This window comes from Maniola hyperantus, chromosome 5 (assembly GCF_902806685.2).
Source record: "Maniola hyperantus chromosome 5, iAphHyp1.2, whole genome shotgun sequence".
NCBI lineage: Eukaryota > Metazoa > Arthropoda > Insecta > Lepidoptera > Nymphalidae > Maniola > Maniola hyperantus.
In genome coordinates, this window is record NC_048540.1 from 10,787,758 (window position 1) to 10,804,478 (window position 16,721).

General features: G+C 35.9%; 1 protein-coding gene across 15 annotated transcripts in view; it reads left to right on the forward strand.

Annotated features, from left to right (window-relative positions):
- Positions 1-16,721, forward strand: part of heph (polypyrimidine tract-binding protein 1 heph) — a 554,552-nt gene that overhangs the window by 473,765 nt on the left and 64,066 nt on the right. For all 15 annotated transcript variants that reach the window (XM_069498752.1, XM_069498753.1, XM_069498751.1 and 12 more), the window contains 2 exons: positions 1,118-1,219; positions 11,095-11,241. In XM_069498752.1, the coding sequence (XP_069354853.1) occupies positions 1,118-1,219; positions 11,095-11,241 (249 nt within the window). The remainder of the gene's footprint in view (positions 1-1,117; positions 1,220-11,094; positions 11,242-16,721) is intronic.

Genomic DNA, 16,721 nt, shown 5'->3' on the forward strand with positions numbered 1-16,721 from the left:
TGTCTATCTGTAATTTTATAATTTGTTCAGCAGTATAACATTGACCGCCGAATTCTCTGACCCCAGACTTCCAACCACTTTACAGGTCGATGACAGTTCCGCGATTTCATTTAAAAGCCTCCAACCGCGACTCTCGCTGTCTCCGCCAACATTTATTTGTACATTTACTTTATTACGTGGGGTGATTTATACCTCTGCCCGGTGCGCTTAACTGCTGAGGCCTGTCATTTCCTCGTCTTAAATTGAGATTGATCCGATGACAGGGGGTGGGTTGACGTCTGCATTCGCGTGATGCTAATTGTGTTTCACTTTGCCTTTTTAATACTTCCACCCATGTTACCTGCTTATTATAGGGAGGAGCTTATTACACAGTTTTGTTTATAGTGATCCTATGTAATTGAATGAATGTTTTGAGGTATTATGGATTATGATAGTTATGACGTTATAGAGATAAGTGGAAACTGTTCAAATGCTAAAACCTGGATTGTGTTCCAAAAGTTTTTCGATTATACTTAGGTATACCTAATGCCTACATGAATTAAAATATACATAATACAAGAAACCTAAAAGGTCGTAATGGAGTACGGCATCTTAAATGAAATCACCCAAAGTATTAACATTGCGAAAGTTCTTTCCAAAAATAACTTAGCTCTTTTTGAGGATATTTAGAAAAGGGTCGATAACCCTTGCACATAGAATTAGTTTGGCCATCCAAGGGGGTAATGCTGCCAGCATCTTAGGTAGTGTACTATGCCTCGCTGCGGTGATCTCGATGAGGTTTTAGATTTTAGTTTTAGTTTAATGTTTTTTTTTTTTTAAATTGATGTGAAATTTTATTTATGATATTTTTACAAGTTTATTTAATAGAATTGTCTGTTATTATTATACCTTCCCAAATAAAATAAAAATAAAATATTTGACTAAGCTTACGTTTTAATTTGCAAAACCTTCTGACAAAATATTCCACCGAAAAAATATACAACAATAATAGGTACGTCTTAGCATTTTGTTGTCGTACAAAATTGTTTCAACGTAGGTACTGTTTTAATTTATGAAGAATAATAATGTCAGAGGTGTAAAAATAATATGTTTTAATTAAATTCTCTTGTTGTTTCAGAGGGGCTCCGACGAGCTTCTTTCGCAGAGTGGCGTCGCCGTCATGGCGCCCGCTGCTCCTCACCACGCCGACAATAACAACCAGGATTCAGCCGCCAAAAAGGTATTTTATACTTCTAGTAGCTTATGCTCGCAACTTCGTCCGCGTGGACTACACAAATTTCAAGCCCCTATTTCAGCCCCTTAGGGGTTGAATTTTAAAAAATCCTTTCTTAGCGGATGCCTACGTCATAATAGCTATCTGCATGCCAAATTTCAGCCCGATCCGTCCAATAGTTTGAGCTGTGCGTTGATAGATTAGTCAGTCAGTCATTCAGTCAGTCGGTCATCTTTTCCTTTTATATATTTAGATAAGATATTCTAGACTTATGGAATACCACCACCAAATAAACAAAAAAAAATACGCTGCAAATCGTGATGCTATTTTTTTTAAGTCTGTTAAAAAGAACTGAACAGATTTAATCAAACAAAGCTAAAAACTATCTCAATGTAACACTTCTTCTAAAAACCGTAGTGTCTCGTAACCCGAGCGAAAACAAACGAAAAACCTATATAGTTTTTTCATTAATACCAAGTAAGCAGTACCTAATCGCTAAAGATAGGTAACAAAAATAACGTGTTTACTGTTTAGTTTTCATAAATTCAAAAAATATAAAGGGTCAAACTTACTGACTGGTACCCAGTAGTTTATTGTATTGTATCAGTATGTAGAATAATGAAGCCGAGACGGTATAGTATAGTATAAATAAGGAACAAAAATCTAAACTAATATAGCATTTAGGTAATGAAGTAGGTAATGATATCTATGAAAATAAGGTTTTTTAGTGGTGTAGCTCGCACACTAGTGTTCAATTGATTTTATAATATCTCAGACATCTACACAATAATCATAACCGTAGTTCATGTAGGCACTTAAAAATTACTAATGCTAACTTAGAATCGGCAAATCAAAAAAAATATATATAAGACCAAGGTATTAACCTAAAAGAGCGCTCGTAAATACTAGCGGGTCGTAAAGGGACATCCCTAGCGGATTTAAGGCCCAAATTTTTATTAATCTTACCCAACTTGCAGATAGCGGATAAATTTCTTACATATTGAATAGAAATTGAATTGATAATTTTGAGCGGATGAATCATAAAAATCATCTCGGGCATAAACGGCCCTTATTGATTCCCGAATTTTCTATTGGACAATGTAATTATTCCGGCTGACAACAGTCCGATCTTTAGGGGTGCTTGCAAATGGCATATATTTGAGAAAAGGAATATTTTATCGGACTACTTTTCATAATAATATGATTTATATATTTTTGTGGATTTTATTGTTCATTAATTTTAAAGGCATTCAGAATAGTGCCACATAATTAATAGGTGATGATTTCTCGCAAATCGACCTTATCGTCGATCTTTTTAACTCGTTTAACATTGTTTAACATAGACAAAAATTTAACAAAATTTAATTTAAGTAACAAACGAAATTCAAACATTGTTCTTGTAATGTTACCTCATACCATTCAAAGTTCTTCAACTAAAAATAACCATAGTAAAAATATTATTCGCTTGAAAGTTTAGCTATACAGTTTAGTAGAGCGCGGTCTGGAGTTTCTACCTACCTACCGTGTGTTTCAACTGAATCGTACTTAAACCGTATGGAACTGTAATAAAAAATAAACAATGTTGTTTCGGATTTCCCGTTGCATAGTTTTTTTGAGTTTATTTACATAAACTGGGCGCACGCGGGGTTGTAAAAGCGTACTTTGTTTGGTGCTGAATAAACAGCACTTTTTTGTCGGTGCGATTTGATCACCATGAAATGGATTGTGTAATCCACTATACCAATCTGACTATACCGTTAACCGAACCTGGTGTAATAGAAATGATCTCCGTGCAATGTCGATGTTACAGTCAAAACTCTTATCTAGTCATATCTACATTTAAGTGAAAAAAAAGTCATAAGTCATAACCAGATCACGATAGTTGTTGGTCTAAAGTAGTTTTGACTGAAAAACTCTTTGCTGGAATAACACATCTTTAAATTCATAAAATAATGCTTGTAAGATTAGGTCGAATGTGGCCAAGAACGAAATTGGAGCAACCCGATCCCACGCAGTATTGTCTGTCCTACTTCTAGAATGAGTTACAAGAGCTCAAAGGTTTATATCGAAATGGCTTTGAGCCCGTGTAACTTTAAAACTACTGGAAACCACAGACTCAGATATTAGTTTGAAGAACGTGTCTACAAAATTTCATTCAGATTCATTAGTTCATATTTAAATGAGGAGCAAACTACGTTTGTTGTACCGCGCAACGAATACACTCCTCTTAAGTTGCTTTAGTGTTAATAGATATATAATAAATATTTGACCCTTTTTTGAAAAGTAATCCTACAGTGATAATAAACTACCAAAAAATTTACAAAAATTTTATTCGATCGATAAGTGCAATAAAAATGCATTTAAATTTTGCATGTCAAAAACACTACGTTGCAAGTTGCAACTTGCAGTGTCTATCGCCTCTAATTTTTAATGTTAGTATGTCAGAAACCTTCACTTAAGTTCTATTAAAGCAAGTACAAAGTTGAAACCTTAGAGTTGAAACTCTAATCGGATGAACGAAGCGTGAACGCATTATAGGTAACGAACGAACACGGAATCATTAAATTTAAACATTAAACATAAACACAAATATTATACTTATGACTAATATATTAACATTATGGCGTCTTTCTTCGAATTTTGGTCGATATTAAGACTACACGCGTGGTAATAACGAACTAACAACCAAACGGGGCCAAGACTGTAATCTAATTAAGAGATAACTATGTTAGGGCTTAGCGAAAGGGCTAAGAAAAAATTCTGGTAGACGGAAAGATAAAGGACAAGGACATATTAGCAATATAATGTGCAATACACATCAGCAAGATAATGTGTCGAACTTTTTTATTTTATCTTTTAATTACTACAAACTGACCCTTTACTTGAAACTGCATTAAAATCTCAAATCTCAGACCCAACTATTTAAGGCTGTGTATTTGATGTTATTATGGTTATTAATCAGGATCACCTTTTAAAATGTTTGTAGTAATAAACCAAGGGGTATGGGTTTAATAAAACCGCTATACCCCTTCCATGTTAGCCCGCATCCATCTTAGATTGCATCATCACTTACCACCAGGTGAGATTGCTGTCAAGGGCTAACTTGTATCTGAATAAAATAAAATAAAAATACAAAAAAAAATTGTTGAGACGCTTAAGTTTAGAAGCTTTTAGCCATAGAGCTCGATCTCGCAAATCGCCTACCCTTGTAAATTATTACATGCCAAAATGTTTTAATAATTACTTCAACAAAACGTAAATCACAACAAACCTAGAAAAGTATAATCAAAAAAGTGCGCCTCAATAATAAAAAACGGCGATGAAAATAAAAGAATACCCCGAAAATTAATTATTTATATAAGCTAAGAAGTCTTGAGAGATGACAAAGGAACATTACTAATGTATAAAAGGAATTTTGCCTCCCAGGCATTGTTGTGTTAAGGTAGAACGGAAAATGGTAAAACATTTCACCGCATGAACTCATAGAGATGTAATATTACTAGAAAGTAGGGATACTCCCTAGAAATGGCCTGAATTTTACTGGTGAACTGTGTATAGATAGGCTCGTATAGAAGACCACGAGTCGACAGCGGTGTCTTTTTTCTATTTATTTTATACTTCATTAGTTCCAAATTTATATCCTCGTAATCATTAAAGCCTGGCACCTTGTACAGTGTGGTATAAAAATATTGGAAATTGATCTCTTGAAAAGAGCAGCCGCCGAGTTTCTTGCTGGTTCTTCTCGGTAGGCACGGAATTCCGAACCAGTGGTAAATTAAACTAGTTGTCGATTCAAAAGCACTTGTAAAAGTTTATTTGAATAAAAATCTATTCTATTCTATTCTATTCTATTCTATTCTATTCTATTCTATTCTATTCTATTCTATTCTATTCTATTCTATTCTATTCTATTTATCATTAGTGGCCTGTGATAGCTTAGTGATTAGGACATCCGCCTCCTAATCAGAGGTCGGGGATTCGATCCCGGGCACGCACCTCTAACCTTTCAGAGTTATCTGCGTTTTTAAGTAGTTAAAATATCACTTGCTTTAACGGTGAAGGAAAACATCGTGAGGAAACCTGCATACCTGAGAGTTGTCTATAATGTTATCAAAGGGTGTGAAGTCTGCCAATCATGGTAGATTATGGCCAAAACCTTTCTCACTCTGAGAAGAGACTCGTGCTCTGTAGTGAGCCCCCGATGGGTTGATCATGATGATGATGAATCATTAAGCAGGCGATTTTCTGATGATTGGTGTATAAGGTTTCCTACTCTAGTAATATGACATCTCTCTGTCATGAACTACACTATTCCAAGGTATTTATCTCAAGGATTTTTTCATCCGACATAATGACCGTTGACACGGAATATAAACTGCCTGCAGAAGAAATACAATAATTATCGTAGATAATAGGTATTTACGTGTACAGTCTATTATCATTTGATTTATTACAAACAAACATACCACGTCGTCTGTTGCTTGGTCTACATAACCGCGGGATCTAGGACAGAAGTTATGATTATCATGTATCACATTGCACTGTCACTTAGGGGGTGATGGAGAGAGTTATGCTTGGAGTTTCTATATACGTAATCATATCAGACATGAGGCGATTCGTACCAGAATCAGAGTAACCGACATAGTTCAACGGGTTGCGAAGAAGTTCACACGGTTTAAAAACCGGCCAAGTGCGAGTCAGGCTCGCGCAGCGAGGGTTCCGTACTACACTCGTATTTTTTTGACATTGTGCACGATAATTCAAAAACTATGATACATAAAAATAAATAAAAATCTGTTTTAGATTGCACAGGTGAAGCCCTTTCATATGATACCCCACTTGATATAGTTATCTAACTCCGAAAATTGAAAATACTAATTATTAGTTTATAACCACAATTTAATTTTTTTTTGTGTAATTTAACCACAAATTCACGGTTTTCAGATTTTTCCCCAAATACAAGCTATAAGACCCACCTACCTACCAAATTTCATGATTCTAGGTCAACGGGAAGTACCCTGTAGGTTTCTTGACAGACAAGTGATCCTATAAGGGTTCCGTTTTGCCTTTTGAGGTACGGAACCCTAAAAACCGATAGACGTTGGGGTTCCAAGGTGCTAGAATGGCGACCTCGCACCGGAAAGCGCAGTGTTGGCAGATTCCTCACTACGGCATAAAACGATTCAGGCGGCGCAAGACCTTGGCGTGAGGAAGCTCCTACAAGACATGTCTTGCAGTGAACATCCATAGGTTGAAGATCATTGCGAAAAGCTTAGTTATTGTAATAGGCCAGTTTTTTTATTTTATCTGATTAAATATACCTACTTTTACAATATAAATAACACTTGGTTTATTGAGAAATTTAACCGTTTTACCCTTGATAATTAGGTATTGACTTCATTTCATTTTACCCCGTTATAAACTCCGAAATCCCGCTACACCCACGAAAAGTTTTACTTAAACTTCCCGATGGCCGTACCTACTTAACTACATATCCAGCAGATTTTTTTCAAAGTATAAACATGTAAATTTTTCTTCAGCTGTAATTTTGACCGTAAGTACATTTATTTTTCCTTAATTATCGCGCGTTAAAATCAAATGTATTAAAACTGTTTTAATAACAAAATTAACTGTTTATTTTCTTCGAAAAGATTTTCTTACTCCCATAAATAACTCAGTTTCCAAGAAAAAAACAAGGTTGCTACGTAAGTTTTACCGACCATTTACTCTCACTTGGCGGACACTCTGAAAAACCTCGACTCAGTAATCTTAATTACATTGTGATCTCGTTACACCGAGCTCTTAATTCATAATTAAATAGGGCCATATACCAGAGTCGTTTATTTATTTGCTTTTTTTAATGGTTTCAGGACGCTATGTTCTTTTTTCAAGTGAAAAATTTAGACTATGCTTTTTGCGACCCCTTCTTCTTAGTCGCGTTGAATATTCATTTAGAATCCATCACAGGAACGGCGAGCAGTTTTTAAAGTACCTATTGCTCTTTTGTTCTGTGATTCAGCAAATTAGAGTTGATGTTATTAAAGTCGTATTGTTTTCAGTTATTTTTATATAATAATTATCTCGCAGTACTTTTTTGCTGTTGCCACAAAATATATGACGTACTTAAACAAAGGTAATAACCCAAAACATAATATTAGAGCATGGCTAATCTACCCTCGCCATGGACCGAGTCATTAATGTCCAAATAAAGTAATTAATTACGTTCCCCGTACCTACTTTCCCCATTTTCTTGACGTCGGCCTGTAAAAACGTAGAGAACCCAGCAAAGTGAAGATCAATCAAATCAGAGAATGCTGCTGAACGACTACTTAAGCATTTACGAGGTTGTCTAACAAAATTACGACTTCGCCCCTCTAACTTGACTGTTACGCTTATTTACGGTAAAACGTATCTTTACTAAAATATTCTAGTCTACCCTAACAAACATTTTTATTATTTCTTACTTACTTTATTTTAGTTGATTTTGCGAATCTCTACGTCTGCGATTATTATTCTTCATTTCTACTAACAACCGCCCGCGGCTTCGCTCCCCTGGGAATTTCAAAAAAATCTGGCATTATTTCTTGTGTAGGTACATTATAAAAGAAAACTGTGTGCAAAATTACAGCTTCTTAGGTCCAAGGGTTTTGGCTGGGCGTTGATGAATCAGTGGGTGAGTTAGGGCTTTTCTTTTTACTGTATATGAGATATTTGTGTATACCTAATGCGCGACATTAATTCATTAATTAATTATTATTTTAGAACGCCCAGTACGCGTTGCAATGCGATTCACACGTATAGTCTAGTTTGGAGTCCAATAATATAGTTTTATTTAATGAGTAAATTTCAAAACATTAAAAAGTTAAGAATAAAACAGAAAGTTTTTTTACATGTAGGTAACTACTTAATTAAATGTAAACGCGTATCTTGTAAACTTTCTCTTTACATAATTATCTATACCTATTATTATGAAGAACATTAAATATAAAAGTTCCTTCGATCTTGACTTTGTTACAGCGTAAAATTTATCTTGGACATTTAATAACAATATAATCCGTGGGATGCGAATTAAAAGTTTTACCGGCGTAGTCTACGTCGATATTAAATGTTAATATTTAGCTTTAATAGATCTGGAAGAGATGGTGGTTTTATGTACGTTATACATTTTTAATGGATGTTTGTGTGTCATATCTAAATCCATGACCCTGCTGTGAGTAATTTGAAACTGTTGCTTCAAAAACAACCTAAATCTTTTAAATTTATCCTGTATTTTTGTACAAGTGATTCGAGGCTAGTAGTTTTCGGAACCAATCCTTTAGTTACCAACTTTTTATGTACCTAGCTTTTCCAAGGATTTCCATCAATCGTTAATAAACCGACAAGTTGAAAGAAAAAATAAACAGACAATATTTTTTATTTCAACAATACGAACGAACCCTGTACATTCGACATCAAAAGAACCAAATCTCCGTAAGAAAACAAATAAAAAAATATATACATATTTTCCAAACTCAATTGAAAATGGAGGAATAAATCGCGACGCACGTTTGCTCACCTTAAAGGATACATTTCTGTGTTTTCTCTCTCCACGTAAGAAAACAACCGGTACGTAAAACGTTAAGGAGGACATTACTGTCGTTGGGTCAGAAAATCTGCGAAGAACCATTTCCACATCAGACAACTTAAATCATTCGCTCCGTCTCACATTTCATCCATAAATATTAAATTCTGACTTGGCTCGTGGAAGAGAAAAAAGCGGTATCGCGTGACATTTCCTCGCGAGGATTTCCGGGAATCGGTCAATTTTCCCAGTGATCGCATTGAGTGTGTTTATTGAAATGCCATTTATCGGTTCGTCGCCTCCGGCTCTAGGTCGTTAGGTCTCGTTCCGTCTGCTTTTGAACTAATGAACCTTTACAGAGTAGAGATTTTCTCAGTATATATTTTATTATATTGAATGTTGACATAATCAGATCAGTTATTTGATAACAAGTAGACCATTGGTACCAACAGACCTGCACAGGTCACCTTCATCCCAATGGAGATGACCTGTGCAGGTAGGAGAACCAGACGATGTGTCGCAAATTTATGAAACAATCTATTACCAGCAAATGACAATTAGCTATTACGTCTATATCTAGCAAGCTATCCAAATCTCAGATCCAAATACTATCACATGCTAACAAAGTAGTAAATCCTTTTGATAAAGTTGTCAATGACCATCCATAGGCAAGCTCATTTGTTACACATTTACGCCTCGCCGATAAAAGGCGAACATAAAAGAATGTTCCTCCGAAACTCGTAATACCTTCAAAAAGTTCAACTCACTGAGATATTTCTTCTGTTCGTGTGAAATTCTTATTGCCATCTTGAGGTCTTTTACGCTATTGTAGTTGTAAAACACTACAGATGTTTTTGCTCATTTTATTTGCGTTTCGGTACCGTGCAAAAACTTTTTATTTTCTAGGTTACCTAGTGTCAAAGTTTACCTTTTTGTACTATCTTGTCCCTCTTCATCTTTTTACCACCTACCTACGCTACGGTCGAGTTTCTATCCTTATGTCGTCGACATTCCATCTACGCGCACAAAACTTTTTGCGTCATATTCCTCATTCACATGGCTAGGGTTTGGAATAATCTTCCGCGATCTGTGTTTCCTACCACTTACAATGCATAGGATATCTTTAAAACAAGAGTGAATAGGCATCTTTTAGGTACACGTGATCCATCTTATACCACATCATCGTTATCCATCAGGTGTGACTGTGGTCAAACGTGTGCCTATTCCTACTGTAAAAATAAATAAAATGTGGTTAATAGTTACTGCTGTGCCAAAAAGTGATAAAAAATGGTTAGAGTTGTAGAATATATAAATTCTATAACTATAAATATGCCATTCTATATAATATCCGCTTATGTTAAGATGGACTTTCACGATGACTCTCCTCTTTTCCCTTTTTTTTCACTTCTTAAGTTATTAGGCGTAACCGTTCCGCCCTAGTTTCAAGTACTGTTCCATTAATCAGTTGTGAAAAGTCACCATACAGGTAACTCCTTTCACCTCAATAGAAAGTGAAGTGTCATACGAAGTTACAATATATTGGAGGGTTCGGCTCAGGCCCGCCGCCCGCCGTAGCCCGTAATCAAAAGGCTCTCCGGGGAACAATAGCGCCCACATCGGTTCGGGGCCGATAAGCCTCGACAATTATACTACATCGACTTTTCAATTATCCAACCGACTCTTCCTACGAACAATACTAGCTTTATTTATGTATATTAGAGCGGTCATTTTGTACGCCGCTTAAACGCGTATTCACACAAACATTATTCTCCATTAGCTGCGCAGAATGGACTTTTGTACCTCCGCCTAAATTAAAAATATTTTAACATTGTTTAGGTGTTTAATATCTTGCGCTCGTGATCTTTTTATTGTGCCTGTGTTACAAAGGGCTTAAATATATTTAAAACCGGGAGTTATTTAACTGCTCAGGCATGTTTTTTGGGTCAATTAAAATAGGTATTGATAACCAATTATACCTTATGTTTATCATTTCTTTACAGTTCTTTTTACAATAAATTTACTAAAAGTAGAGTCATATTTACCTACTGATAAATAGTAAATTAAAAATGTTCAGAAATAATAATATAATATTAGTATTACAAGAAAATGAAAGTTTAAGCAAGAGACATTTCTCTCACAAAAAGGGATAACAAGACACTTTCTTTTACGTGGATACACACAATATTGCATTGTAGAATTTTACTTGCAAAAGTCGACGTCAAGTTCAGAACATAATCTTTTTGTTGTTGTGGCTCTTATATTTCACACCTTTTCCGTTTAGAGACTTTAAAGTGGTGCTTAGTTTTTTTCTCTTTTACAGGTGAAACTGGAACAAAATGTCGGCAAGCCATCAAGGGTTATCCACATACGGAACATACCAAACGAGACGACGGAAGCCGAGATCATACAACTGGGCCTACCCTTCGGGCGGGTCACTAACGTTCTCGTTCTCAAAGGAAAAAATCAGGTAAAGACGCAAAATTATACCCAGCTCTCCTGCTGCCTCGGGATACGTGGGTGCTGCGATGCGAATGTTTGAACTATAACAGTCATAATATTGCTCTTATGTTATTTGCGTGGATATCTAAACAGCCTTTAATGTTTTTGTTAGGGTCACTTGTTTTCTTTGTCGTAGTGTTTTCACTGTAATCGATATTATATTAATATTGATATTATAACCCAGAATACACAACTACGATTTGCCAAAAGTTAAATGTATGACACGGTAATGAGATGAAAGATATTTAGATTACATCACGGGGTTTTAAACCCCCCCCCCCTAGATTTTCTCATAGTCGTTTCTTAGTTGACACCTAACCTCAAGAAAAAACCTACAACCGAAAACCCAAATACCAATTTTCATGCAAATTACTTGAAAAATGACGGACTTTCATACAAACTTCCATCCCCCATTTAACCCACTTAGGGGTGGAATTTCGAAAAATCCTTTCTTAGTGGATACTTACTCTATACAAAGAATAGACCCTCCAAATTTCATGTCTTTAGGACCAGCGGTTTAGGCTGTGCGTTGATATATATGACAGTCAGTCAGTCAGTCAGGACTTAGAATTTTATATATATAGATTGATAACTATGATGATGTAACAACTTCGTCCTCGTGGATTTAGATTTTTCTGTATATAAAAGTGGGAACTTTTTAATTTCCGGGATTAAAAGTAGACGACGTCCATCTCCGGGATGCAAACTATCTTTGCACCCGTCAAACAGAGCCCTGTTCCAGATTTTTTTCAAAATCGGCTAAGCAGTTGGGCACTGATAAGCTAACAGACAGACAGATAATTTTTAATATGGATAAAATCACATTTAATTCTTAGTAAATATTTTTTTTTAAATCACCTTATCTCATCGGCACCTTGGTTAACTTTCCGCTCTAGAGTTGATAAACAACAATAGGGCCCAACTGCAGTTAGCAGTTTCCAACTAACATTGGATAAAGTGCAAATATTATTTCTTCTTCGCAATAGCCATAGAGCCGGGCTATCTGGTGCATAAATAATGAACAAATCGCTTAAACTTCTGCTCTATGTTACTTTACGTCCCAAGAAAGTTTTGAGGACTATTTTGCAACGACTCCGGCACTTATGCTCGCTTTCTGCTCCCGAGTTATACAGTATTCAATTTGTAAAAATAACATATGCTTACGCGGTTTCTCCCTTTTGCGGTATTTTTGTACACTGCATATTTTATGTAGAACTCATAAGTATTTCTTCCTCATTGGATGTTTAGGATGAGGATTTAACTCGCAAAAAGTGAAACGAAACGCACCTGATTAATAGATAGATTTTACATAATAATTAATTATTTCTAATAGGTATAAGGTAGCAAGACAGTACGATTTTATAACAAAGTCGGTCCAAAACTACCCCTCTATCAAGTCTTACAAACAATACAATACGCTAGGCCTTTAATAAACGAACTCGGTCATGTTACACCACTCCGCACAATAGACGCGGCTAAAGCGGAAGCACAACAAGTGGGCGGCGCGGTCTCGTCCACAAATAGGCCGCTAACCATTGTAGCACCGGCCTCTACCTACTTGTTTCCCGTTTTATATTACCTATGGTCCCTGTGGAAATATGTCACCTGCAGCCCCTAGTACGAACAGGAAATATAGTTTATTAGACATTCCCTGAGCAATCGGACTTACCGTTTTTTTACGTAATTCACCTTGATATACCAAATCATTTCGCAAATCGGGTGCTAACCATTGTAGCACCACCAGCCTCTACTTAAATTGTTTCCTGTTTTATATTAGCTATGGTCCCTGTGGAAAATAGGTCACCTACAGCCCCAAGCACGAGTAGGAAGTACAGTTTATTAGACTCTCTCTGAATTAATTGCTGATCGAAGCTCTCAAGCTCGTGTAGGTTTCTTACATTCTTACCTAATTTTCCTTGTTATACCAGATAATTCCGCAAATAGACCGCTACACTAACCATTGTAGTACCAGCCTCTACCTCTACTAGCACAGGCATGTATCACTACTTGTTCCTCTTTTTGGTAGATTAATTTTCCTTGTTATATAATTCCGCATTTAGGCCGCGAACCATTATTAATAGCACCGGCTTTTCTACCTACTTTTTACACGTTTTATATAACCTATAGGCACTATAGAAAACAGGTCGCAATATAGCCCCTAGAACGAGTGGGAAGTAGAGTTTATTAGACTTACCCTGAATAAATTGCCTTGCGTATGCAAATATAGGCATTTTCTTACGTAATTTTTCTTGTTATACCACAAATAGGGCCGCGAATACCCCTACTTGTTTCCTGTTTTGTATTAACCATTGATGACAAGATCCACAAGTTTGTTATATTCTGTGGTATTAACTATGGTAGCACAAACAGGAGCTATAGTTTATTAGACACTAGCTGATGCCCGCGACTTCGTTCGCGTGGATTTAGGTTTTTAAAATTCCCGTGGGAACACTTTGATTTTCCTGGATAAAAAGTAGCCTATGTCACTCCAGGCCTTTAATTATACCCATGCAAAAAATCACGTCGATCCGTTGCTCGATGCGTTGTTGATTGAAGGACAAACCAACAAACAAACACACTTTCGCATTTATAATAAGGGCACTGATAATAAGGGTACTGATGACATGAACAAATCGCTGCCTTGGCAGTTTTTATTTTTCTTACATTTTCGAAACTAAATTTTTCTAGATAGTTTCTCGTTGTACAGATAAATCCTTGGATAGAACAAACATTGAGTCACTTATTCTTTTAAACTTTTTCTCGTTACCCGTTTGATACCTATAGGCCATCTAAAAAACTGTCATCTAAATAGTGTGAGCAGGAGGAAATCCCTCACAGACCGTTCGTGAGAGTCAATTTTTAGGGTTCCGTATCTCAAAAGGAAAAACGAAACCCTTATAGGATCACTTAATTGTCTGTCTGTCTGTCTGTCCGTCTGTCTGTCAAGAAACCTACAGGGTACTTCCCGTTGACCTAGAATCATGATATTTGGCAGGTAGGTAGGTCTTATAGCTGACATTTGGGGAAAAATCTGAAAACCGTGAATTTGTGGTCACATCACAAAAAAAAAAATTAAATTGTGGTCATAAACTAATAATTAGTATTTTCAATTTCCGAAGTAAGATAATTATATCAAGTGGGGTATCATATGAAAGGGCTTCACCTGTGCATTCTAAAACAGATTTTTATTTATTTTTATGCATCATAGTTTTTGAATTATCGTGCAAAATGTTGAAAAAATACGACTGTAGCACGGAACCTTCGTTGCGCGAGCCTGACTCGCACTTGGCCGGTGTTTTTAAACTATTGTGACTTTGCACTTGTCCAACTTTATTCCAAGAAAATAGGGATCAAGAAAATTTTGTATTCAATTCAGAGGTCAAAATGATATACTGCACCGTTGACGTTAGGGACCTTATTTTCTTTGGTTGATTTCTTCATCAACAACATGATTATGCGAGAAATCAACTAATACCCATTCAAAGTAAGTCTCAGTATAAAAAAGAGAGTTTAAGTTCTAATCCTTTCATGTCTTGGAAATCGCCAGGCAGGCGTTAAACTCAATCGGTAAAACTTTCGCGAAATGAAGCTCAGTATTAGCGGACATTAGCGAAGTTTATTCAGCTTAAGCTGCGAATCTTTCAATCGACTTCGAGGTAGACGCTCTCTGATATATCTCTTTTGTAATCTTTAAGCTTATTTCACACTACGGCATATAAATTATAAAGTTAAAATTGGTACGAATGTTAGAAACACCAATATTGACTGGACTATAATATAATTTAGGTATATCCCGTAGTGTAAAATAAGCTTTAAAATGACTCTTTTTTCGAAATTGTATATAACACTATAACTACTAAGTTATAATGACATTTCTACACGTAGGCGTAAAGTTTTGAGTGAAATATGGGCTGGACCAACTTTACCTGGCGAATTCTTATATGTAGTTGGCTTCCATTGCTTAGTAAACATTCCTACACCAACGTGCGTAGAAATGTTTACTAAGCAATGGCATATCCTTCTTATTTTTGGTCAAGTGTGTTAGTCTAACATGCAGGCTCAACGTCTATAGGTGCTTTTTACATAAGAAAAAAAACTAAATCCACGCGGACGACGTCGCGTGGAGAAGCTAGTTTATTATACTAAATCATTATTGTTTCATTATACTTAATTAAAAGATATCACCATTTATATTTTATGTATTATGTGGCCGGGGTTATTAATTTATACTTTTTGCAGTGAAATTATAATAAATTAGCCCGAATGCGAAATTCCATCAAAATTCTACTTAGCGGAACTCAAGGGGTGGCAACGTCGAAAATAAATTTCAATTTGGGCTATGAATACCACGGCGCGCAGCTGTATATTATTTTTTATTCTTATTTGGTAGATATGTTCTATATATGTGACAATTCTGTATCTTACTTGTAATAATATACTTGATCTTCTCATTGAAGCAATTCGTATATTCGCCCATATTAATAAGAAATTTTTTAAAGTTTTATTCATGTTCATATAAATTAATCACCAAAAGATTACAATTACATGACACAGGTGGTTTTCTGGTTTAAAAAAACAGAGAATTAGCAAAAAAACTATGTTTTTATATGTGCGAAATATTATGCCAAACGCAACTATTAATTCCACGATATGTCGCATTAGTTCGTAACATCATATGGTAGAGAATTACGTCCGAACAAGTTTAAGACGACATCCAGCCATTTTTATTGCCTGTTTTACGTCGAAACAGGCTCTGAAGCACGTGCAGCTCGGAATTTACGAGTCGCTGCTGACAAATTAAAAATGAGTTAGTTTACAGCCGGGAAGTAAAATAATAAAAAAAGAAATCTTATTACGTGCAGGCATAGGACAGACGCCCCGACAATGTTATCCCATCTAATAAATAGCCTGTATGACATCCACCCCGTATATATCGTGGCGTGAAGAAAAACAATCTCTCCTTCAGCAAGAGAAACAAGTCGAATCCCTTTTTTATGAACGGTCACGAGCTTGCTGTTTGTTATGAAATTTTCTGTATCTTTTCATTTCCGTCCTCAGAGTGCAAGCACAATGAAATTTAAATGTGCTTTCACCTCCATATCTTTAGTGTTGTCACGTCATCGCTGTTATTATTTTTGCCCTCGGTGGGGTCGCTTCTCATTCTTGTTTAAATCTGGGAGCTTTGAATCAGTTAATGGACGACATTTTTATGTTATTACCCTGTGATCGTATTCAACAATTTTTGTTTTCAATTCTCAGCGCAATAAGAGGTAAGGACGTTTTCAAGGTGTCGACTGAAATTCTTTGTTGCGGTCTACGTCACGCTATTCATATCGGCACTGTTCGATATAAAGCACTCTTAACCTGAACAGGTCTCGATCCTTTGATGGGCCCTAAGAGAATGCTGAAAAGTATCGCAATTGACGGTAACCAAAGCTCGGGAGCGTC